This window comes from Salmo salar, chromosome 11, assembly GCF_965601325.2.
Source record: "Salmo salar chromosome 11, fSalSal1, whole genome shotgun sequence".
NCBI lineage: Eukaryota > Metazoa > Chordata > Actinopteri > Salmoniformes > Salmonidae > Salmo > Salmo salar.
In genome coordinates, this window is record NC_138301.1 from 108,662,849 (window position 1) to 108,687,556 (window position 24,708).

At 46.2% G+C, this 24,708-nt stretch overlaps 2 protein-coding genes across 8 annotated transcripts; one reads left to right on the forward strand and one right to left on the reverse strand.

Moving 5' to 3' along the window:
* Nucleotides 1-24,708, forward strand: LOC106563618 (M-phase inducer phosphatase 1-B). 6 transcript variants are annotated; one of them, XM_014129354.3, is made up of 18 exons: nt 1-489; nt 586-701; nt 815-926; nt 1,009-1,115; nt 16,469-16,585; nt 16,838-16,923; nt 17,304-17,346; nt 17,658-17,691; nt 17,790-17,855; nt 18,504-18,692; nt 18,945-19,028; nt 19,130-19,336; nt 22,859-22,954; nt 23,046-23,108; nt 23,202-23,300; nt 23,413-23,546; nt 23,689-23,800; nt 23,903-24,708. In XM_014129354.3, exons 4-18 carry the CDS (start codon nt 1,111-1,113, stop codon nt 24,047-24,049), a joined length of 1,482 nt encoding a protein of 493 aa, XP_013984829.1. In that variant the 5' UTR covers nt 1-489; nt 586-701; nt 815-926; nt 1,009-1,110; the 3' UTR covers nt 24,050-24,708. The 6 variants fall into 6 exon arrangements, with proteins under 6 accessions (XP_013984829.1, XP_082814378.1, XP_013984824.1 ...); XM_082958252.1 differs by lacking the exon at nt 1-489 and having other exon boundaries at nt 503-701; XM_014129349.3 differs by lacking the exons at nt 1-489; nt 586-701; nt 815-926; nt 1,009-1,115 and adding an exon at nt 16,009-16,181.
* On the reverse strand, nt 1,710-4,076 carry si:ch211-107p11.3 (GT1 domain-containing protein). Of its 2 annotated transcripts, XM_014129358.3 has the most exons (8): nt 3,843-4,068; nt 3,245-3,315; nt 2,983-3,156; nt 2,824-2,891; nt 2,675-2,734; nt 2,423-2,488; nt 2,140-2,277; nt 1,710-1,795 (listed from the first exon to the last, which is right to left on the reverse strand). In XM_014129358.3, the coding sequence occupies exons 1-8, from the start codon at nt 4,004-4,006 to the stop codon at nt 1,790-1,792; spliced, it is 747 nt and encodes a 248-aa protein (XP_013984833.1). In that variant the 5' UTR covers nt 4,007-4,068; the 3' UTR covers nt 1,710-1,789. The 2 variants fall into 2 exon arrangements, with proteins under 2 accessions (XP_013984833.1, XP_013984832.1); XM_014129357.3 differs by having other exon boundaries at nt 1,710-2,277; nt 3,843-4,076.

Consider the following 24,708-nt stretch of genomic DNA (forward strand, 5'->3'; position numbering starts at 1 on the left):
CGTCAGCACAGAAAACAAATGAACGTTTCTTCCATCCAAGAATTTTGCTTTGAACGATGGCGTGCCCTTTTTTACGAGATCCAATTGACATCGGGGCACAAGTTGTGAGAAAAACAATACGAACTAAGCGTTTGTTCAAAGACAGACAAAATCCTCTAAGTTTTTCCTAAGAATACATTAACGAGAGGTATCACTTCTCGTCTCATTGTATAGTATACCTGGCCGATCTGTTGACACCTTCATTGAGCAACGATACACTCCGCAGCTGTGCGCTTACAGTAATGCAAACACTCTGCATTGGTTTACATTTTTTCGCGTGTGGAGAATATATGCATGCAGTCGGTGACGCTGAAAACTTGAGCAAATCCACAGTTTGTTGAGCCATACGGAGAGTATACAACGCACTGGCGAGAATTCTCCCTGATTTCGTGAAGTTCCCTGGTCATTGCTCTCAACAAGAAGTTAAAGACGGCTTTTATAGAATAGCAGGTTATGTATTCTTTCATACTAGGCTAATGCTTTTGTTAGTACTAGTAAGTTAGACTGTAAACTAGCTAAATAATTCAACGCCTGTGATCGTTGCAGGACTACCTAATGTAATTGGTGTGGTGGACTCCACTCACATACCCATCAAAGCGCCTTCAGGACCAGAGGCATCTGATTATACTAATCAGAGATCATTTTACAGCATAAATGTGCAGGTAATATTGGGGAAGGTGTAAATGCATAACTGTGATAAAGAAATTCTATATTAAAAAAATATATTCCTAGAGAATCTCATTTGGAAACTCACTGCATTGTAAATCTTTTCCAGATGGTTTGTGATTCGCAATGTCTCATCACAAACATTGAGGCAAAGTGGCCTGGATCTGTCAATGACTTCCACATACTCCAAAAGAGTGTGCTGTACCATCAGTTTCAGCAAGGTGACAACATTACACAATCACAAATGTTACAACTTCCAAGTTCTATGATTTCAGCATGTCTCTCTTACCTCCCCTACTTCAGGTTGTTTTGATGGGCAGCTTGTGGCTGACAATGAGTATCCCTGTCTTCCATTCTTGATGACGCCATACCTGAATCCAAAACCAGGTGCAGAGAGCTGCTTCAATGAGGTACTGTACGAGACAAGAGCATGCATTAAGACAACATTCACTACGTTAAGGTCCCGATTTAGTTGTTTGAAGGGTCTCCGAGTGTCGCCACAGAGCACGTGTGACATAATAGTGGGATGCATGGTCCTTCATAATGTTGCCATCATTCGTTAGGAGGCCCCACCCTGTTTCAGTTGGATACCCTGGAAAAACCCAGAGCCTGTTCACTGTGAATACCAAGATGGTACAGCAATCAGGGATAGCATTGCTGCTGAGCTCTTTGTGTCATGCAGCCAGGTGTTATGACAATTTCACACAATTACATTTTAACCCCCCCCCCCCCCCCCCCCAAAAAAAAAAAACTCTTCTGTAAAGGACTCTGGTAGGATACACTTGTGCTTCCTCGCCAAAAGGAGGCTATTGAGGAGGGGAGGACAGTCTTCCGTTTGCCTACTAACAAATGAACACACTCCTCAACCACTTTCTGGGTCACGGGAGGAGGTTAGACTTTTACCCAAATGAGAAAAGGCCACTGACTACGTATAGACACTGTACCACTCCAGAGATATGCCCTCCAGAGATCAGTAAATGGTATCGGAAGAAGGAATCTGACACTTTTGGGGGGGAGGAACATTTATTCAAAAAGTAAAACTGAAAGATTGCAATAACTGTACATAAGCATGATTCATTTCCGTTCATGACTGCGAAGAAAAGAGAAACATGTAAACATGAGCGAAGGTTGAAAGAAATTTCATGAAGAATAAGTCCAAAATTGGTTAAATTAGAAATATGACAACTGGTTGTTGAAGTGATGTGGATGGTTTTAGGTTAATTTACATTCTGAACAGCTATCCTGTTAGTTTTCCCCAATCCTGGGCCTTTTACCACCAAGTTTGACTTTGTTTATGCGAAAGTTCTAAGTTGATTGTTTATTTAACTGTCCTACAATTCTACTAAGATGATGCTGTTTGTGTGACATGACATGACATCTTGTAAACATTAAGTTGTGGAACTTACATTTCATTGTTTCTCAAGTGGAACTTACATTTAATTGTTTCTCAAGTAATTTCATCTCCAAGGACATCTTTTGCATCTTTAATCTCCTGTAGTCAATCTCCTGTTGCAAGTATTTCATATACAAGTCCTTCACTTTGACATTTGAGGGCTTTCTTGGTTTGTCCCCCTTAAAAACATTGAGATTTAATCAAATGCATAATTTGTATTAACGGCTGCCATTACACCCATAATTTTCTCAGTATATTGTATTCATAATGTAGAAATATTAGACCTTACATGGCAAAAAAATAAATATTTTTGCGTTATCTTACCTCTCTGTCCCATGTTTTAGAGGTGGATGGTGTGGCCTCACGTGTGGTCTCGTTTATGCCTGGACCCTATGGAGGTGTAATGTTTAGGCCATTATCTTTATCAATGAGGTCTGATAACTGATTAGGCCACTTCCAGAATACTTTTTCACTTTATATAATAACTGTATACGCATCAAATACATTAATTTAACAAATTCCACTTGAACATTTTCCAACCACACATCTTTTCTGAATAAACCATATTAGGCCTACCTCATGTATAGAGGAATCTGACGTGATTTCTTCTGCATTGTCAATGTATACGACTGGTACCTGAAACATACAAAGTAGTCAAATTAACAAAAGTATGGTAGGCTGAGAAACAACTGCTTGAATGTTTTCTGTAGCTTTCGACAACTCACATTATTCGATGACACTTCGGACCCAGATTCTGCTGTGATCTCCTCTGATGTCATGTGGTTTGCTAGCGCTGCAAATGTATAACGCTTGTGTTAAAACAATGGTGAGGTCAATGCCAGATCTAAAAAGACGCAGTGGTGACCCCAATGGATTAGACTTGCCTCTCACAAAGTTTGAGCAGGAGAGTGTTGACTCGAGTTCTGTGGAAGAGGTTTCCTCTGTGATACTGTCTATAGTGGAACAGAATTTATGGGTTTCAGCCATCAGGTCCTCTGCAGCAGAAAATACAGGTTGCAGTGGGCCTTCCTTGGTCTTCCGCCTATCTGCTTTTTTGGCTGGAATCAGAGATTACATTGTAAATTAGTATCTTGACAAAATGTCACAGTGGAGTCTATGGGGCAGTGCACGGACTGTGCAGCTCACCTGTTTGTACCATGTTCTTGTATTTCACCTTGACCTGCAGCCAACTTCGTTTTACTCCAGATGGATTAACCCTGTCAGGTAGGTGAAATAGTTTAATCTGAATCAATGAGTAGTTACAACATCTTCTCTACACACAACAAATAGCCTATCCAAAAACTGGATTGTTTACTTTGTGTTTGTAACTTTCATCTCCACTGACTGTTTGACTTGAAATTGCAATATTGTCGCAAGCCATTGGTTGACATCTTGCAATTTCAATGGATAACCATGGATGAGGGAAAGCAAGTAACCTTATCAGTTACCGTTATCTTTAGAATAAGGCTAGCTAGCTATACCAGCTGTTCGAAGATGCTGGTCAGACAGCTAACTTAGTTAGCTAAATTTGCTATCAGACAGGAATTACAAAGCCATTCATGGTTCCTTGTCAGACTGTACTGTAGGTAGCTAACTATTGAACGTAGCTAGAGTAACAAGCTTGTTAGTCAGCCCACTTCTTTACCCAGAGAGCTATCAACCAATTCATCACTAGCTAACTTAGTTAGCTAGCTACACTCACTGGGTACTGTATTTAAATGATATGGCAGCTAACGTTACTTACGCGTTGACTGAATCGGCAATTTTCTGCCATGCTGCCTGTCTCGCTTTACCAGCAGCAGTTGTATTATTTTTGTGATTGAAAATATGTTTTAGGTCCTCAAACCGCTGAAGTATAACTTGCTGCTCTGCAGCACTGAAAAAGGCTGCCCTATCTCCCTTTTCCATTCTTTTAAATCACGTGGTGTTGTCATGGAGACTTACACATCCTCCTAGCTCAGGCTATTTATTTATCTTTATTATTTGAATATGATGCCCTACCTACACAGATTCTGAAAATGAAAGAAAAGTAGATGCATATGATATTGAGAAAATGGTTAAGAACATTATGCCCTCTAAGAGGTCTTGACCTTTATGTGCAAGCCCTGGCCTGTACAGGGTCCGTCTCGGAAATTTCAAACCTGTAACATTATTTTATTTGTTATTTTTATTTTAGAATTTTATATAATAGTTTTTTTCTTATTTTTTATTTATTTATTTTTATATTTTTTTACCCTTTTTTCTCCCCAATTTTGTGGTATCATGGTATCCAATTGGTTGTCTTGGACAGTCTTGTCTCATCGCTGCAACTCCTGTACGGACTCGGGAGAGGCGAAGGTCGAGAGGCGTGCGTCCTCCGAAAACACGAAACACACGAAACAAGCTTCTTGACCCAACCACTGCTTCTTGACACAATGCCCGCTTAACCCGGAAGCCAGCCAATGTGTCGGAGGAAACACCTGGTATACCTGGCAACCGTGTCAGCGTGCATGTGCCCAGCCTGCCACAGGAGTCACTAGAGCAAATGGGACAAGGACATCACTGTCGGCCAAACCCTCCCCTAACCCGGACGACGCTGGGCCAATTGTGTGCCGCCCCATGGGTCTCCCGGTCGCGACAGAGCCTGGACTCGAACCAGGATCTCTAGTGGAACAGCTAGCAACTGCGATGCAGTGCCTTAGACCACTGCGCCACTCGGGAGGCCTAACCTGTAACGTTGTTAATGTGGGAGCCAGTCCTTCTGCCTAGGCCTAGGGAGACTAGCCTGGAGGTTAGAGTGTTGGGCCTGTAACCAAAAGGTTGTTGGTTCGAATACCTGAGCTGACAAGGTGAAACATTTGTTGATGTGCCTTTGAACAATGCATTTAACCCTAATTTGCCTCAGGGGCACTGTACTACTATGGCTGACCCTGTAAAACAACACATTTCACTGCACCTATCCAGTGTATATGAAAATAAATAAAAAATAAACATATTTAGTACACAACTTGTTTCAAGCAGACCACCATAGACCACCATAGTCCCGTGCCCAAGAACGCACTCACATTGGTAGCCATGAAAGGCTGGTCATGGCTCACATCAACACCCTCACCCTGGACCCGTTCACTCCAATTCACATACCACCCTAACACAGATGATGTAATCTCTATTGCAACCAACACTGCCCTCACCCATCTGGACAAAATACCTATGTAATAATGCTGTTCATTGACTAAATACAGCTCAGGAATTCAACGCCATAGTCCCCTCCAAGCGCAGGACCCTGGGACTGAACACCTCTTTCTGCAACTAGATCCTAGACTTCCTGGCAGGACGCCCTCAGGCGGTTAGGGTGGGCAGAAACACATCAGGGGTGTGTGCTTAGTCCCCTACTGCACTCCCTGTTCACCCACGACTGCATGGCCACATCAATCAAACACAGAGCATGCACCAGAACGAATCAGTTGGAATGGCCTTTGACTTTCATAGGTGGCACATTTTTTCACGGGACCTCCTATGTGTGCACAGGCTTGCTTGCGGGTTCACCATTTTTTAAATGGATGTAATAGTAAAGACCATAGGCAGTTCCTGAGTTTCAAGTTTGTGGAAGCTTACAATTTATCTTACCATTTCAACCGATCTGTGTGGCAGTTATGATTATTTTTATATGCACATTTTCGTGGAATAGTTTCATTTCAATAATAACGTTTCAAAATCATTGTCACGTGGTTAATCATAAAAATCTGAAGTCAAATGATAAAAATCGGAAAGTTAAAATTCAACTAAGCCGAGAGAACCAGACTCATATGGACACATTGATACACTGTGATCCATTGTCGGCTAAAGAAATAAGAGCATAGAACTCAGAGATAGCCTATGGCCAATGCAGCAGTAGGGCTATAACGTATATGTAGGATGAAACAGTCAGATGTCACCAAGCGCAACATAGCTTCAGCGTGTAAATCAGCTAGAAAGATGTGTCGGCATCGATTAATTATCTCTGGCCCCCTCCCAGTTAGGGGGAGTGATGAGCTCTACAGCAGAGTCTCACAACTCAATCGCTGGTTGAAAACTGTGTTCTGCCCCTCCCAAAAGATAGAATTTGTAGAAAATTGGCCTTCTTTCTGGGACTCACCCACAAACAGGACCAAGCCTGGCCTGTTGAGGAGTGACGGACTCCATCCTAGCTGGAGGGGTGCTCTCATCTTATCTACGAACATAGACAGGGCTCTAACTCCTCTAGCTCCACAATGAGATAGGGTGCAGGCCAGGCAGCAGGCTGTTAGCCAGCCTGCTAGTTTAGTGGAGTCTGCCACTAGCACAGTCAGTGTAGTCAGCTTAGCTTTCCCCATTGAGACCGTGTCTGTGCCTCGATCTAGGTTGGGCAAAATTAAAGATGGCGGTGTTCACTTTAGCAATCTCACTAGTATAAAGACCTCCATTCCTGCCATTATTGAAAGAGATTGTGATACCTCACATCTCAAAATTGGGTTACTTAATGTTAGATCCCTCACTTCCAAGGCAGTTATAGTCAATTAACTAATCACTGATCATAATCTTGATGTGATTGGCCTGACTGAAACATGGCTTAAGCCTGATGAATTTACTGTGTTAAATGAGGCCTCACCCCCTGGTTACACTAGTGACCATACCCCCCGTGCATCCGGCAAAGGCGGAGGTGTTGCTAACATTTATGATAGCAAATTTCAATTTACAAAAAAAAAAACAATGACGTTTTCGTCTTTTGAGCTTCTAGTCATGAAATCTATGCAGCCTACTCAATCACTTTTTATAGCTACTGTTTACAGGCCTCCTGGGCCATATGCTGTGTTCCTCACTGAGTTCCCTGAATTCCTATCGGATCTTGTAGTCATAGCAGATAATATTCTAATTTTTGGTGACTTTAACATTCACATGGAAACAGACCCACTCCAAAAGGCTTTCGGAGCCATCATCGACTCAGTGGGTTTTGTCCAACATGTCTCTGGACCTACTCACTGCCACAGTCATACTCTGGACCTAGTTTTGTCCCATGGAATAAATGTTGTGGATCTTAATGTTTTTCCTCATAATCCTGGATTATCGGACCACCATTTTATTGTGTTTTCAATTGCAACAAATAATCTGCTCAGACCCCAATCAAGGAGCATTAAAAGTCGTGCTATAAATTGTCAGACAACCCAAAGATTCCTTGATGCCCTTCCAGACTCCCTCTGCCTACCCAAGGACTTCAGAGGACAAAAATCTGTTAACCACCTAACCGAGGAACTCAATTTAACCTTGCGCAATACCCTAGATGCAGTTGCACCCCTAAAAACTAAAAACATCTGTCATAAGAAACTAGCTCCCTGGTATACAGAAAATACACGAGCTCTGAAGCAAGCTTCCAGAAAATTAGAACGGAAATGGCGCCACACCAAACTGGAAGTCTTCCGACTAGCTTGGAAAGACAGTACCGTGCAGTATCGAAGAGCCCTCACTGCTGCTCGATCATCCTATTTTTCCAACTTAATTGAGGAAAATAAGAACAATACATCATTTCTTTTTGATACTGTCGCAAAGCTAACTAAAAAGCAGCATTCGCAAATGGATGATGGCTTTCACTTCAGCAGTAATACATTTATGAACTTCTTTGAGGAAAAGATCATGATCATTAGAAAGCAAATTACGGACTCCTCTTTAAATCTGCATATTCCTCCAAAGCTCCATTGTCCTGAGTCTGCACAACTCTGCCAGGACCTAGGATCAAGGGAGATACTAAAGTGTTTTAGTACTATATCTCTTGACACAATGATGAAAATAATCATGGCCTCTAAACCCTCAAGCTGCATACTGGACCCTATTCCAACTAAACTACTGAAAGAGCTGCTTCTTGTGCTTGGCCCTCCTATGTTGAACATAATAAACGGCTCTCTATCCACCGGCCGTGTACCAAGCTCACTAAAAGTGGCAGTAATAAAGCCTCTCTTGAAAAAGCCGAATCTTGACCCAGAAACTATAAAAAACTATCGGCCTATATCGAATCTTCCATTCCTCTCAAAAAAATATGAAAAAGCTGTTGCGCAGCAACTCACTGCCTTCCTGAAGACAAACAATGTATACAAAACGCTTCAGTCTGATTTTAGACCCCATCATAGCACTGAGACTGCACTTGTGAAGGTGGTAAATGACCTTTTAATGACGTCAGACCGAGGCTCTGCATCTGTCCTCGTGCTCCTAGATCTTAGTGCTGCTTTTGATACCATCGATCACCACATTCTTTTGGAGAGATTGGAAACCCAAATTGGTCTACATGGACAAGTTCTGGCCTGGTTTAGATCTTATCTGTCGGAAAGATATCAGTTTGTCTCTGTGAATGGTTTGTCCTCTGACAAATCAATTGTAAATTTCGGTGTTCCTCAAGGTTCCGTTTTAGGACCACTATTGTTTTCACTATATATTTTACCTCTTGGGGATGTCATTCGAAAACATAATGTTAAATATCACTGCTATGCGGACGACACACAGCTGTACATTTCAATGAAACATGGTGAAGGCCCAAAATTGCCCTCGCTAGAAGCCTGTGTTTCAGACATAAAGAAGTGGATGGCTGCAAACTTTCTGCTTTTAAACTCGGACAAAACAGAGATGCTTGTTCTAGGTCCCAAGAAACAAAGAGATCTTCTGTTGAATCTGACATTTCATCTGGATGGTTGTACAGTCGTCTCAAATAAAACTGTGAAGTACCTCGGCGTTACTCTGGACCCTGATCTCTCTTTTGAAGAACATATCAAGACTGTTTCAAGGACAGCTTTTTTCCATCTACGTAACATTGCAAAAATCAGAAACTTTCTGTCCAAAAATGATGCAGAAAAATGTATCCATGCTTTTGTTACTTCTAGGCTGGACTACTGCAATGCTCTACTTTCCGGCTACCCGGATAAAGCACTAAACAAACTTCAGTTAGTGCTAAATACGGCTGCTAGAATCCTGACTAGAACCCAAAAATGTGATCATATTACTCCAGTGCTAGCCTCCCTACACTGGTTTCCTGTTAAGGCAAGGGCTGATTTCAAGGTTTTACTGCTAACCTACAAAGCATTACATGGGCTTGCTCCTACCTATCTTTCCGATTTGGTCCTGCCGTACATACCTACACGTATGCTACGGTCACAAGACGCAGGCCTCCTAATTGTCCCTAGAATTTCTAAGCAAACGGCTGGAGGTAGGGCTTTCTCCTATAGAGCTCCATTTTTATGGAATGGTCTGCCTACCCATGTGAGAGACGCAGACTCAGTCTCAACCTTTAAGTCTTTACTGAAGACTTATGTCTTCAGTAGGTCCTATGATTAAGTATAGTCTGGCCCAGGAGTGTGAAGGTGAATGGAAAGGCTGGAGCAATGAACCGCCCTTGCTGTCTCTGCCTTGCCGGTTCCCCTCTCTCCACTGGGATTCTCTGCCTCTAACCCTATTACAGGGGCTGAGTCACTAGCTTACTGGTGTTCTTCCATGCCGTCCATGGGAGGGGTGCATCACTTGAGTGGGTTGAGTCACTGACGTGGTCTTCCTGTCTGGGTTGGCGCCCCCCCCCCCCCCCCCCCCTTGGGTTGTGCCGTGGCGGAGATCTTTGTGGGCTATACTCGGCCTTGTCTTAGGACGGTAAGTTGGTGGTTGGAGACATCCCTCTAGTGGTGTGGGGCTGTGCTTTGGCAAAGTGGGTGGGGTTATATCCTGCCTGTTTGGCCCTGTCCGGGGGTATCATCGGATGGGGCCACAGTGTCTTCTGATCCCTCCTGTCTCAGCCTCCAGTATTTATGTTGCAGTAGTTTGTGTCGAGGGGCTAGGGTCAGTCTGTTACATCTGGAGTATTTGTCTTGTCTTATCCGGTGTCCTGTGTGAATTGAAATATGCTCTCTCTAGTTCTCTCTTTCTCTCTTTCTTTCTCTCGGAGGACCTGAGCCCTAGGACCATGCCTCAGGACTACCTGGCATGATGACTCCTTGCTGTCCCCAGTCCACCTGGCCGTGCTGCTGCTCCAGTTTCAACTGTTCTGCCTGCGGCTATGGAACCCTGACCTGTTCACCGGACGTGCTTGTTGCACCCTCGACAACTACTATGATTATTATTATTTGACCATGCTGGTCATTTATGAACATTTTAACATCTTGACCATGTTCTGTTATAATATCCACCCGGCACAGCCAGAAGAGGACTGGCCACCCCTCATAGCCTGGTTCCTCTCTAGGTTTCTTCCTAGGTTTTTGGCCTTTCTAGGGAGTTTTTCCTAGGGAGTTTTTCCTAGCCACCGTGCTTCTTTCACATGCATTGCTTGCTGTTTGGGGTTTTAGGCTGGGTTTCTGTACAGCACTTTGAGATATCAGCTGATGTACGAAGGGCTATATAAATAAATTTGATTTGATTTAAAGCAAACAAATAAAAACAGAAAATATTATGGTTCTTTCAATCACATTCATCTCTCGACTCTGCCTGTCTACTTCCCTTTCTATTTGTCTTAACTTGAGCTATTGCTAGTGAAGTGCAACATTGTAATAAATATTCACTGGGTTCGCCGGAAGCTGTCGCTAGCAAATTTGACATTTTTTTCAACTAGCCTATTCCGGGCGCTCAGTCTCCTGTGTCAGTGAGCTCAGGACAGACATGTGTTTATGACGTTTCCACTGGATATATCCCGTACAAAAAAGCTAGTTTTGAAACTGCAGTAAAAGTGCACTAACTGCAGTTGACTGTGGTATTTTGGACACAGTCATATCGAAATTACTGCAGTAAAAAAATTGCAGCATACTGCAGTTATAATGCACTCCTGATATTTTGGTCTTTCCCACTGAGGTTTGGTGATTATCGAGGTTGGGAGTGTTGGCTAAGTCATCCTACCTGGTGAAGTATTTTGAATGATTTTATTTAGACAGGAGTAATTATATAATTTTGGCGAAACATCCATTTATTTTACGGCAATCCAGCATCCTGACAGTGCACTGTGCACCCGCTAACTATCTTTTCCAATTCTGACTCTTTTGGTCCAGACAGCATCAGATACATTGTCTAAACATACTGAGACAGAGGGGTGCCGTTTCCCTTGCTCTGATGCTTTAACAATGTCTGGTTTCTCTGTCCTAATAATGTTGAGGGAGTGTGTGCGCCTGAGCACGCACAGAAGTAGGCCTGCTGCATACAAAAGTAGGAAAGTGCCCATTTTTTAAAATGTGATTCTTATTTAACTATTTATTCAAAACAAATTCTTATTTACAATGAAGGGCTACCAAACGGCAAAGGCCACCTGCTGGGACCGGGGCTGGGATAAAAAAAAGAAGAAAAAAGGACAAAACACACATCATGACAAGAGAGACACTACATAAAGAGAGACCTAAGACAACACAGCACGGCAGCAACACATGACAACAACACGGTAGCAACACAACATGGCAGGTGCACAACATGGTAGCAGCACAAAACATGGTACACACACTATTGGGCACAAACAACAGCACAAAGGGCAAGAAGGTAGAGACAACAATACATCACGCGAAGCAGCCACAAGTGTCAGTAAGCGTGTTCATGATTGAGTCTTTGAATGAAGAGATAAAACTGTCCAGTTTGAGTGTTTTTTGCAGCTCATTCCAGTTGCTAGCTGCAGCAAACTGAAAAGAGGAGTGACCCAGGGTTGTTTGTGCTTTGGGGATCTTTAACAGAATGCGACTGGCAGAACGGGTGTTGGATGAAGGCTGCAGTAGGTATCTCAGATAGGGGAGAGTGAGGCCTAAGATCATTTTATAAATAAGCATCAACCAGTGGGTCTTGCGATGGGTATACAGAGATGACCAGTATAGAGTGGAGTGATGTGTCCTATAAGGAGCATTGGTGGCAAATCTGATAGCCGAATGGCAAAGAATATCTTGCCACTCGAGAGCACCCTTACCTGCCGATCTATAAATTACGTCTCTGTAATCTAGCATGAGTAGGATGGTCATTTGAATCAGGGTTAGTTTGGCCCCTGGGGTGAAAGAGGAGCAATTACGATAGAGGAAACCAAGTCTAGATTTAACCTTAGCCTGCAGCTTTGATATGAGCTGAGAGAAGGACACTGTACCGTCTAGCCATACTCCCATGTACTAGTATGAGGCAATGTCTGATTTCTGGTTGTCATAACTCCCCACGTCCACCACTAATAAGATGAGCTTCTCAATAATTTTTTCTTCACCTCACACAGTAAATCAACAAAGTCTGTTTGTTTTTAACATCCATTGGCAATGATAGTTCCTCAGTATTTGAAAAATCTTTCCAACACCAAGTCTCGGTGTGAAAGAGCAAAATATATTGATCTGATGATTCCATATATCCAGCGAAAACTTCCTAAAAAAAAACCAGCTGTCCTGAGCTCACTGGTGTGGGAAACTCAGAGTGCCCGGAATAGGCTAGTTGATACAATGTTGCAAGTTCGCTACAGTGACAAATTCAGGCTGGACCCAGTTGATGATTTAAAACAATGTTGCACTTCACTAGCAATAGCTCAAGTCAAGAAAGAGAGAAAGGAAGTCAGACAGGTGGAGTAGAGCGATGAATGTGATTGAAAGAGACAGAATTTTCATCAGGGTATTTTCTACTGTTTTTATTTGTCAGCTTTAGGCTTTAGTTGAAGATGGATCACAGTGTATCAATGTGTCCATATGGCAGAGGTTGGTGCTCTTGCCTTAGATTAATTTTAATTTAGAGATTTTTATCATTTACTTCAGATTTTTATTATTAACCACGTGACAATGATTTTGAGAAATGTAAATTGTATTATTGAAATTAAGTTGTTCCATGAAAATGCATATATAAAAATAATCATAACTGGCACTCAGATCGTTAGAAATGGTAGGATAAGTTGTAAGCTTCTCCAAACTTGAAATTCACGAGCTGCCTGGTCTTTACTATAACACCCATCAACAACAAACAAAGTGAAAAACGTGCCCGCCTATGGAAATCAACGGCTCATTCAACTGATTTGTGCTGGCCAGATATGGTCTACACATACTGAGACAGAGGGGCGCTGTTTCGCTCGTCCGGATACTTAAACTAAGATTGATGCGTCTTTATGTTGGCGCGGTCAAATAAATGATCAACATTTTATTTGAATGGGCAAGAAGGTATGGTAGGGCAGACAAGGCCCCCTAAGACCCACCCATAATGCATAATCAAGTTTGCTGACCACACAACGGTGGTAGGACTGATCACAGATGATGATGATGAGACAGCCTATAGGGAGGAGGCCAGGACAACAACCTCTCCCTCAACGTCAGCAAGACAAAGGAGCTGATTGTGGACTACACAAAACGGAGGGGCGAGCACACCCCCATCCACATCGATGGGGCTGTAGTGGAGCAAGTAGAGAGCTTCAAGTTCCTCGGTGTCCACATAAATAAGGAATTAACATGGTCCGCACACACCCACACAGTTGTGAAGAGGGCACGACAGCGTCTCTTCCCCCTCAGGAGGCTGAAAAGATTTGGCATGGGCCCTCAAATCCTCAAAAAGTTCTACAGCTGCACCATTGAGATCATCTTGACTAGCTGCATCACCGCTTGGTATGGCTACTGCAAGCCACTACAGAGGTTGGTGAGTAAGGCCCAGTACATCACTGTGGCCGAGCTCCCTGCCATCCAGGACCTCTATGCCAGGTGGTGTCAGAAGAAGGCCTAAACAAATGGTCAAAGATTCCAGCTACCCAAGCCATAGACTCTTGTCTCTGATAACGCACAGGAAGCAGTACCAGTGCATCAAGTCTGTAACCAACAGGACCCTGAACAGCTTCTACCCCCAAGCCATAAGACTGCTAAACAAGACTGCTAAATAGCTAATCGAATTACTACCTACTGCTGCCACTGTCTTATCTATCCTGTTGCCTAGTAACTTTAACCCTACCTATATGTACATAGCTACCTCAATTACCTCATACCCCTGTACATCAACTCTGTACTGGTACTCCCTGTATATAGCCATGTTATTACCACATACCCCTGTACATCAACTCTGTACTGGTACTCCCTGTACATAGCCATGTTATTTTTTTACTTGTCATTGTTATTCATTATTCACTGTGTATTTATTCATTGTGTCATTATTTCAATTATTTAAAAAAAATCTTTAACTCTACATTGTTGAAAAAAGACCTGTAAGTCAGCATTTCACTGTTAGTCTACACCTGTTGTTTACGAAATATTTAACAAATGCAATTTCATTTGATTTGAGGACCAGACTGTAGCCCTACCTGAACCTTTCCTTCCTGCTAGAGTTTAGAGCAGGGATGTGCGACTGGTGGCCCGTGCCCCCCTTTTGATGGCAAATGTGGAAAAATGTGTGGAATTGCAGAACACTACACTGTAGCTTATAAATGGCAACATTTTCTCTACACCACATGGCAAAATATGTAGGATTGTTTGTGGCCCCCACCCCCATCAAAGTTGCTCATCCTTCATGTAGAGACTTCTACCCACAGAATTACACAGAGCAAAAATATAAATGCAACATGCAACAATTTCTAAGATTTTACTGAGTTACAGTTCATATAAGGAAATCAATCAATTGAAATAAATTAATTAGCCTCTAATCTATGGATTTCACATGACTGAGATTACAGATATGCATCTGTTGGTCACAGATGCCTTAAAAATGGTAGGGGCGTGGATCAGAAAACCAGTTCTTATCTGGTGTGACCGCCATTTGACTTACGCAGTGCGACACATCTCCTTCACATAGAGTTGATCAGGCCGTTGATTGTGGCCTGTGGAATGGTGTCCCACTCCTTTTGGCTGTGGGAAGTTGCTGGATATTGGCGGGAACTGGAACACGCTGATCCAGAGCATCCCAAACATGCTCAAGGGGTGACATGTCTGGTGAGTATGCAGGCCATGGAAGAACTGGGACATTTTCAGCTTCCAGGAATTGTGTACAGATCCTTGTGACATGGGGCCAGGCATTATCATGCTGAAACATGAGGTGATGGCGGCAGATAAATGTCAGGACAATGGGCCTCAGGATCTTGTCACGATATCTCTGTGCATTCAAATTGCCATCAATAAAATGCAACCAGGATTCATCCATGAAGAGCACACTTCTCCAGCATGCCAGTAGCCATCGAAGGTGAGCATTTGCCCACTGAAGTCGGTTACAATGCCGAATTGCAGTCAGGTCAAGACTCTGGTGAAGAAGATGATAACGCAGATGTTCTTCCCTGAGACGGTTTCTGACAGTTTGTGCAGAAATTCTTCGGTTGTGCAAACCCACAGTTTCATCAGCTGTCCGGGTGGCTGGTCTCAGACGATTAGGTGAAGAAGTCGGATGTGGAGGTACTGGGCTGGCGTGGTTACACGTGGTCTGCGGTTGTGAGGCCGGTTAGACGTACTGCCGAATTCTCTAAAATGACGTTGGAGGCTGCTTATGGTAGTGAATGAACATTCAAATCTCTGGTAACAGCTCTGGTGTACATGCCAATTGCATGCTCCCTCAAAACTTGAGACATCTGGGGCATTGTGTTGTGGGACAAAACTGCACATTTTAGAGTGGCCTTTTATTGTCCCGAGCACAATGTGCACCTGAGTAATGATCATGCTGGTTAATCAGCTTCTTGATATGCCACACCTGTCAGGTGGATGGATTATCTTGGCAAAGGAGAAATGCTCACTAACAGGGATGTAAACAAATTTGTTTGCAAAATTTGAGAGAAATAAGCTTTTTGTTGTTGTGCATATGGAACATTTCTGGGATATTTTATTTCAGCTCATGAAACATGGGACCAAGACTTTACATTTTGCATTTATATTTTGGTTCAATATAGAATGAGAGTCTATTGCTTCTTTTGTGACAGTCTCTAACAAACACAAGACTGCACATTTTAGAGATTGGACAGCACTGCCTGAAATAGCCTATGCATATTTTTACCATTAGCTTATAACAGTACATTGTAAAACTTTTTTTGGACACATTTTTGATTTGATGAGCGATTTTCACTGACAAATCGATGAGTCGGCAACACGGAAGTGACGTTTGACGTCATGCCATTGGTTGTTTCTTTGGCGACACATTTAAAATCCATTTGTCTACTCTCTTTAGCTACGGATATTGTTGAATCGTAAGTTATTTAGCTAAATATATTATGTATAGTTTTTTGTTAGATAACATAACTAACGTCTTATGTAATAATTGTGTGTCATGATGAGTAAGCTATAGTAGCGCGCTAATAATCTCTAGCTAGCTAGCTAAATAGCTAGACAACAACATAAAACATCTACAGTAGCTAGCTAACGGTAGCTAACTACATCACTCAGTATCTATCTACGTTTAACTGATGTAGGTCTGCTCCTGCTCTAATGAAAATATTTAGCTAACAACATCATGTGTTTCCCCCCTCCCACGTAGCCTACCGATGGATGGTTACAGTTTATCTATGCCTGGCCCTCACTCACCGGACTACCATGCCTCCCCAATGTCAGAACTCGCCAACTGCTTTACGGGACTCAGCGCCTTTCACACAGGGTAAAAGCTATTATCCTTGAACTACATTAGTTGGCTGGCTGATTTCATGTGTGGGTGGCTATCTGACACTCGAGGGAAAGGCTACCGGACACTCATACTCTGCCATGATCATGTGCCATGTTTACATGGATTGTGAATAAGATTAGGCAAGGATTGAGAGTCCAAAATGCCTTGCAGAAATAAACTGCACTCATGGTCATTATACTACTATATTTACCCATGTTTATCTTATACATCACCTGCATTACTCAGTGACACTCCTCGGAGATGTCTGGACCTGTCCAACCTCAGCACTGGGAGTGTAGACGATGCCGCTGCACAGGGATCACCACACAAAGGTGAGCAATGCTTTTTGCATACCGTAGGTATAGTCATTCACAACAACAAAAAGCAACTCAGGGGGACACCCCAAAGAGAAATCAGAGGCGACAATGGCAAGGAAAAACCAGGCTCCTCTTGACTGGGTTGAAGTTCAGAGTGTGACTATCTTATCTATGCTGGTGTGCAATGCATATTCTCTCCACCAACTTAGGTAGGTACTGTAGCAGAGGCTTTTCACTTTCAGCTACTTTTTGCACCATTTTTAATTTCAGTTGACACTGCTTTTAAACTTTTGTTTGTCTTTGATTGTCATTGCATTTTTGAGCCCATCGCAACATATTGTTTTCACCCCGTCCTCACCATTTTTATTTGCACATTATTTCCTGCTGGTTTGCAGACAAGCCTACTTCTCCAGTGGCCTTGGACTCTCCCGCACCAAGGTACCAGGCTTATTCCTCTCACCTTCAAGGACACCAACTTGAACCCTGTGTTTAAAATAATATATGCCATTTAGCAGACACTTTTATCCAAAGTGATTTAGTCATGCATGCATACATTTTACGTATGGGTGGCCCCGGGAGTTGAACCCACAAACCTGGCATTGCAATCCCCATGCTCCAAACATTCTGGAAACACAAATATGATTATGATTTGTGGAGGGATGAGTACCTGCTCCCCATGGGCCCTGTGGATGACAGTGGTACTGTGTTGCTACCTGCATCATCCAAAGTAATGTTCTCATTTGTTCCAGAAACAGTCGCATGAAGATGTTGCAGTCCTTCCTGGTAAAGAACAGTCTATGGATTTACTCTCCATATCAATGGGTTTTGTATGATTATCTCAGTGTGAGTTAAATTAACACACTATTTCTTCTGTCTCTTAGCCCAGGTTGCTGTGTAGCAGTCCAAAGTTTCACCCCAGTGAACATCCATTCAGTTACAAGGAGAATGTGAGTGGATGTATTTTCACATTCAGGGTTATGCATGATTAACTTATATTCACATGCAAATGCTGTCCAGTTTCTTCTACTACAATACCCTATTTCAATTGTGCCATCAGAGATTGCAGCTCTCAAGGGCATATACCGTACAAGATTTGTGAAATCTATAAAGGGGGTGGCAGGTAGCCTAGTGGTTAGAGCGTTGGGCCAGTAACCGAAAGGTTGCTGGATCAAAACCCCGAGCTGACAAGGTAAAAACCTGTCATTCTGCCCCTGAACAAGGCAGTTAACCCACTCTTCCCCGGTAGGCCGTCATTGTAAGTAAGAATTTGTTCTTAACTGACTTGCCTAGTTAAACAAAGTGTCTAGTAACAGCTCAGTGCCCTTTGTGGCTTATTCAATTATGGCCACTAGACGACAGTATGCGATTGCTCAATTTTCTTCACCTCTTGCTCTTGTATAGCCATGTAACTTCCAGACGTAGAGCAACAGCACTATGCTGTAACATTGTGGGAGGCAACCAGTTTTTCTAGAGACAGGTTGCATGTAACAGAGAATTGCATGTGGATGTGTTTTTGAGGAGTTACTCAACACATTCTCTCTCTCTCACCTGAATTACAATTACTGCACTGCTGTGTTTTTTTTTTTAATGTTCAGGTGGCCCCAGGGCAGAGAGCGCAAGGCAAGCCAGAGTGTTTGCTGCCTGCTCCAGACTCCCAGCTCCAAGGTGATGGTGAGCCCTGTGCCCTGGGGAGCCCCATCTTCCCTGCACCTCCCTCCCGAACCCAGCACTCCCCAGGGGATGCAGATGGATTCATGGAAATCCTGGAGCAGGAAGCTGATGAGGTGATTTGGATCTCATAGACTGACGTCTTTACCTCTTGTCCCATTCTGTTAATCCATGTCACTGAACGGTTCATGCAGCGAGGTCTGCACCAGTGTGACTCCTGCTCCTGTATTCAATGCACAGTTCAATCTCGGTTGCTACATCTTTAATGCTCCCTACTACTTATGTTTTTTTTTTGTCTTCCAACATGACTCCTTTCTTTATTTTAAATATCTCCACTGCGCTTTCCTCATGTCCATTCTCTCCCCCAGGGTTCTATTGCTGTCGCCATGTCATGTAGCATGGCACAGTTGCTGTCTGAACCCCTCATGAACCAGGAAGTGGATCTCTCCTCTGTAAGTCTCCTCTTCTCCCATCATCACTCACATCCACAAACTTGCAGTTGATTTGAACTTTACTTGGGCGCGAGGAGTAACCGGTCATGTACATTCACTAGGTTTCAGTGTGTCGCCAGGAGGGACGCCGTCTCTTCCGATCCCCTTCCATGCCAGAGCGGTTGGCACGTCCACTGAAACGCACCTCCACCTCCCCCTCCCCAGCCAACCCCCGGCCACTCAAACGACACTGCACCTTCTCCGCCGTCTCAGAGGAGGTGGGCCAGGGAGAGGGAGACCAAGGGGCTGGAATCAACAATGATAGGAGGGTAAGGGTGGGTCAGGAGTGCTACGCTGTATATTAGTAGGGGAGGAGGGTTGTAAAGGCAGTGGTGAGGAGGGTCGTGAAGGTAGGGGGGAGGGAGGGTCGTGAAGGTAGAGGGGGGGAGGGAGGGTCGTGAAGGTAGAGGGGGGGAGGGAGGGTCGTGAAGGTAGAGGGGGGAGGGAGGGTCGTGAAGGTAGAGGGGGGGAGGGAGGGTCGTGAAGGTAGGGGGGGGGAGGAGGGTCGTGAAGTTGGAGGGGGGGAGGAGGGTTGTGGAGGAAGGAAGGTAGAGGGGGAGGGTTGTGGAGGTAGAGGGGAGGAAGGAGGGTTGTGGAGGTAGAGGGGGGGAGGGAGGGTTGTGAAGGTAGAGGGGGGGAGGGAGGGTTGTGAAGGTAGGGGGGGGGGAGGGAGGGTTGTGAAGGTAGGGGGGAGGAGGGTTGTGAAGGGAGGAGGAAGGAAGGTAGGGGGAGGGTTGTGAAGGTAGAGGGGGGGAGGGTTGTGGAGGAGGGTTGTGGAGGTAGAGGGGAGGCAGGAGGGTTGTGGAGGTAGAGGGGGGAGGAAGGAGGGTTGTGGAGGTAGAGGGGGGAGGTAGAGGGGAGGAAGGAGGGTTGTGGAGGTAGAGGGGAGGAAGGAGGGTCGAAGGTAGGGGGGGGAGGAGGGTCGTGAAGTTGGAGGGGGGGAGGAGGGTTGTGGAGGAAGGAAGGTAGGGGGAGGGTTGTGAAGGTAGAGGGGGAGGGTTGTGGAGGTAGAGGGGAGGAAGGAGGGTTGTGGAGGTAGAGGGGGGGAGGGAGGGTTGTGAAGGTAGAGAGTTGTGAAGGTAGAGAGTTGTGAAGGTAGAGGGGGGGAGGGAGGGTTGTGAAGGTAGGGGGGGAGGGAGGGTTGTGAAGGTAGGGGGGAGGAGGGTCGTGAAGGTAGGGGGGGGGGAGGGTTGTGAAGGGAGGAGGAAGGAGGGTTGTGGAGGTAGAGGGGGGAGGTAGAGGGGAGGAAGGAGGGTTGTGGAGGTAGAGGGGAGGAGGGAGGGTTGTGAAGGTAGAGGGGGGAGGGAGGGTTGTGAAGGTAGGGGGGGAGGGAGGGTTGTGAAGGTAGGGGGGAGGGAGGGTCGTGAAGGTAGGGGGGGAGGAGGGTTGTGAAGGGAGGAGGAAGGAGGGTTGTGGAGGTAGAGGGGGGAGGTAGAGGGGAGGAAGGAGGGTTGTGGAGGTGGAGGGGAGGAAGGAGGGTTGTGGAGGTAGAGGGGAGGAGGGAGGGTTGTGAAGGTAGAGGGGGGGAGGGAGGGTTGTGAAGGTAGAGGGGGGGAGGGAGGGTTGTGAAGGTAGGGGGGGGGGAGGGAGGGTTGTGAAGGTAGGGGGGAGGAGGGTTGTGAAGGGAGGAGGAAGGAAGGTAGGGGGAGGGTTGTGAAGGTAGAGGGGGGGAGGGTTGTGGAGGAGGGTTGTGGAGGTAGAGGGGAGGCAGGAGGGTTGTGGAGGTAGAGGGGGGAGGAAGGAGGGTTGTGGAGGTAGAGGGGGGAGGTAGAGGGGAGGAAGGAGGGTTGTGGAGGTAGAGGGGAGGAAGGAGGGTCGAAGGTAGGGGGGGGAGGAGGGTCGTGAAGTTGGAGGGGGGGAGGAGGGTTGTGGAGGAAGGAAGGTAGGGGGAGGGTTGTGAAGGTAGAGGGGGAGGGTTGTGGAGGTAGAGGGGAGGAAGGAGGGTTGTGGAGGTAGAGGGGAGGAGGGAGGGTTGTGAAGGTAGAGGGGGGAGGGAGGGTTGTGAAGGTAGGGGGGGAGGGAGGGTTGTGAAGGTAGGGGGGAGGGAGGGTCGTGAAGGTAGGGGGGGAGGAGGGTTGTGAAGGGAGGAGGAAGGAGGGTAGAGGGGGGAGGTAGAGGGGAGGAAGGAGGGTTGTGGAGGTGGAGGGGAGGAAGGAGGGTTGTGGAGGTAGAGGGGAGGAGGGAGGGTTGTGAAGGTAGAGGGGAGGAGGGAGGGTTGTGAAGGTAGAGGGGGGGAGGGAGGGTTGTGAAGGTAGAGGGGGGGAGGGAGGGTTGTGAAGGTAGGGGGGGAGGGAGGGTCGTGAAGGTAGGGGGGGAGGAGGGTTGTGAAGGGAGGAGGAAGGAAGGTAGGGGGAGGGTTGTGAAGGTAGAGGGGGGAGGGTTGTGGAGGAGGGTTGTGGAGGTAGAGGGGAGGAAGGAGGGTTGTGGAGGTAGAGGGGGGAGGGAGGGTTGTGGAGGTAGAGGGGGGGGAGGGAGGGTTGTGAAGGTAGGGGGGAGGAGGGTCGTGAAGGTAGGGGGGGCGGAGGGTTGTGAAGGGAGGAGGAAGGAAGGTAGGGGGAGGGTTGTGAAGGGAGGAGGAAGGAAGGTAGGGGGAGGGTTGTGAAGGTAGAGGGGGGAGGTAGAGGGGAGGAAGGAGGGTTGTGGAGGTAGAGGGGAGGAGGGAGGGTTGTGAAGGTAGAGGGGGGGAGGGAGGGTTGTGAAGGTAGAGGGGGGAGGGAGGGTTGTGAAGGTAGAGGGGGGGAGGGAGGGTTGTGAAGGTAGGGGGGGAGGGAGGGTTGTGAAGGTAGGGGGGGAGGGAGGGTCGTGAAGGTAGGGGGGGAGGAGGGTTGTGAAGGGAGGAGGAAGGAGGGTTGTGGAGGTAGAGGGGGGAGGTAGAGGGGAGGAAGGAGGGTTGTGGAGGTGGAGGGGAGGAGGGAGGGAGGGTTGTGAAGGTAGAGGGGGGGAGGGAGGGTTGTGAAGGTAGAGGGGGGGAGGGAGGGTTGTGAAGGTAGAGGGGGGGAGGGAGGGTTGTGAAGGTAGAGGGGGGGAGGGAGGGTTGTGAAGGTAGAGGGGGGGAGGGAGGGTTGTGAAGGTAGGGGGGGAGGGAGGGTCGTGAAGGTAGGGGGGGAGGAGGGTTGTGAAGGGAGGAGGAAGGAAGGTAGGGGGAGGGTTGTGAAGGTAGAGGGGGGAGGGTTGTGGAGGAGGGTTGTGGAGGTAGAGGGGAGGAAGGAGGGTTGTGGAGGTAGAGGGGGGGAGGGAGGGTTGTGAAGGTAGGGGGGGGGAGGGAGGGTTGTGAAGGTAGGGGGGGAGGGAGGGTCGTGAAGGTAGGGGGGGAGGAGGGTTGTGAAGGGAGGAGGAAGGAAGGTAGGGGGAGGGTTGTGAAGGTAGAGGGGGGAGGGTTGTGGAGGAGGGTTGTGGAGGTAGAGGGGAGGAAGGAGGGTTGTGGAGGTAGAGGGGGGAGGGAGGGTTGTGGAGGTAGAGGGGGGGGAGGGAGGGTTGTGGGGGGGGGGGAGGGTTGTAGAGGGGGGGAGGGAGGGTTGTGGAGGTAGAGGGAGGGTTGTGAAGCTAGGGGGGGAAGGAGGCTTGTGAAGCTAGGGGGGGAGGGTTGTGAAGCTAGAGGGTGAAGGAGGCTTGTGAAGCTAGGGGGGGGGGGGGAGGGTTGTGAAGCTAGGGGGGGGTGAAGGAGGGTTGTGAAGATAGACGGAGGGGGGGAGGGTTGTGAAGCTAGACGGAGGGGGGAAGAGGAGGAGGGTGGTTGTGAAGGTAGTGGGGAGGAGGGTAGTTTCTCTTCTGACTCGTATTCCGCTCACTAGCAGCACCTGCATAAGAGGACCCACTCTTTGTGTGACGTGGAGCAGCAGCTGGGTGGGGATGGGATCAATGCAGAACTCATTGGAGACTTCAGCAAGGTAGTATATTGAGACTACAACTAGTTATCCACACTAAAAACAGTTTCACAATCACATGGTCCTGTGAATTAAAATGACTGTTGCATTTTAGGTGCATGCCCTACCCACTGTGACAGGGAGACATCAAGGCTTGAAGTACATCACGGTTGACACAGTAAGCCCAATGATATGTAGCGTGCCAAACAGTGCATGTTACAGGAAGAGCAATTATATTAACAACAAAATCGCAATTCTCTCATTGTCCCAGATGAGTGCTCTTCTGGAAGGGAAGTTCAGCTGTTTGGTTGAGTCTTTTGTCGTGGTGGACTGCCGCTACCCTTATGAGTATCAGGGAGGACACATTAAGGTGAGAGATGAACAGAATTAGTCCCTGGACAGTTCTGACATTTTTTTTATCTCGATGTGGGAGATGGTACTGTGTTCTTCTGAGTTAGTGTTATCCCTGACTTCACCTGCAGGGGGCGCTGAGCCTTCCCAACACAGACAAGGCAGTGGATCAACTGCTATCCCAGAGGCTAAAAGCCCACTCTCCTGATAAGAGGCTTGTGCTAGTGCTGCACTGTGAATTCTCCTCCGAAAGAGCACCCAGAACGTGAGACATGCAGACCTTTCAGTCATGTGTGTGTGTGTGTGTGTGTGTGTGTGAGTGAAATCAGCAGAAATTAGGCTTTCTGCATGTATTCCATTTGAGATTAAGTCCTTCCTCATGAGCGAGTGTCCGTCTCACTCTGTAGGTGTCACCTCCTGCGCAGTGTGGACCGCAGTATGAACGAGTACCCAGCCCTGCACTACCCTGAGCTCTATGTCCTCAAGGGTGGCTACAGAGACTTCTATCACTCTCACCAGGTATGAACCTGACAATACGGAAATGGACTGTGGTCGGTTGGGCTAGGCTGTAGTCAGTTTATTTCTCACTCCCCTGGTCTCCTCTGTCTGTGTGTCTTTCAGGAGCACTGTGAGCCCCAGTCCTACTGCCCCATGCACCACGAGGACCACAGAGAGGAGCTTCTGCGGTGCCGCACACACAGCAGAGCCTTGGCCGAGGAGCGCCGCAGACGCCACCACATTCAAACTCTCGTCAAACTCAAACTCTGAGGCAGTCATGTTGGGGGGGGGGGGGGGAACAGCCACTCAGAGGGACAGCTGAGTCCAAACGGTGACCTAAAGATTGTCAATTTAATTATCTTTGTCAAAAGAATGTGTGATAACAAATTGGCCTTTTGTTGTTTGACAGCTTTCCAAATATAACCTTTTTCATATGCTGCCATGGAAACTGTGCATATGTGATCACTGCTGCCTAGTTTTGTCTATTTTCTTTGGATGGCCATGAATAATAACAACACTGTCCACGCATATTCATTACTGCCTGCCAGTTGAACAGGATATGTAATCCACTGATCTCACTGTCTTTTAATTACAGTAGAGTCCCCCGGTTAAGGGCTTTCATTTTTCAGCATTTGATATTGCTTTAATTTCATTTCCACATTGTAGAGCAGAAAGGGTGGCATTATTTCCAGTGTCAATCATGGATATATATTTATTATTATTGGGGATCATGATTTTATTTGAACTGTTCTGAATAACACTTTTTTAAATTGTTTTTTTTTTTTTAACCAGGGTGAATGACCTTGGAGTTTAGGTTGAATATGTTTTTAAATAACTTAGTTTAATGTTTTGATTGTCAGGTAGTTGAAAATTAATTAATTTCTGCATTAACAATGATGTATAATTAAAAAACACACAACAAAATGTAA

Excerpts from the sequence above, each read along its gene's own strand:
- si:ch211-107p11.3 (XM_014129357.3), bottom strand. The coding sequence starts at position 4,006 with ATGGAAAAGGGAGATAGGGCAGCCTTTTTCAGTGCTGCAGAGCAGCAA. Across the intron at positions 2,735-2,823 it reads CCGAAGTGTCATCGAATAAT|GTACCAGTCGTATACATTGA; the intron begins GTGAGTTGTCGA and ends TGTATGTTTCAG. Across the intron at positions 2,489-2,674 it reads CAGATTCCTCTATACATGAG|GGTCCAGGCATAAACGAGAC; the intron begins GTAGGCCTAATA and ends ACACCTCCATAG.
- LOC106563618 (XM_014129349.3), top strand. The coding sequence starts at position 16,105 with ATGCCATTGGTTGTTTCTTTGGCGACACATTTAAAATCCATTTGTCTA. Across the intron at positions 23,109-23,201 it reads AGTACATCACGGTTGACACA|ATGAGTGCTCTTCTGGAAGG; the intron begins GTAAGCCCAATG and ends TCATTGTCCCAG. Across the intron at positions 23,301-23,412 it reads ATCAGGGAGGACACATTAAG|GGGGCGCTGAGCCTTCCCAA; the intron begins GTGAGAGATGAA and ends CTTCACCTGCAG.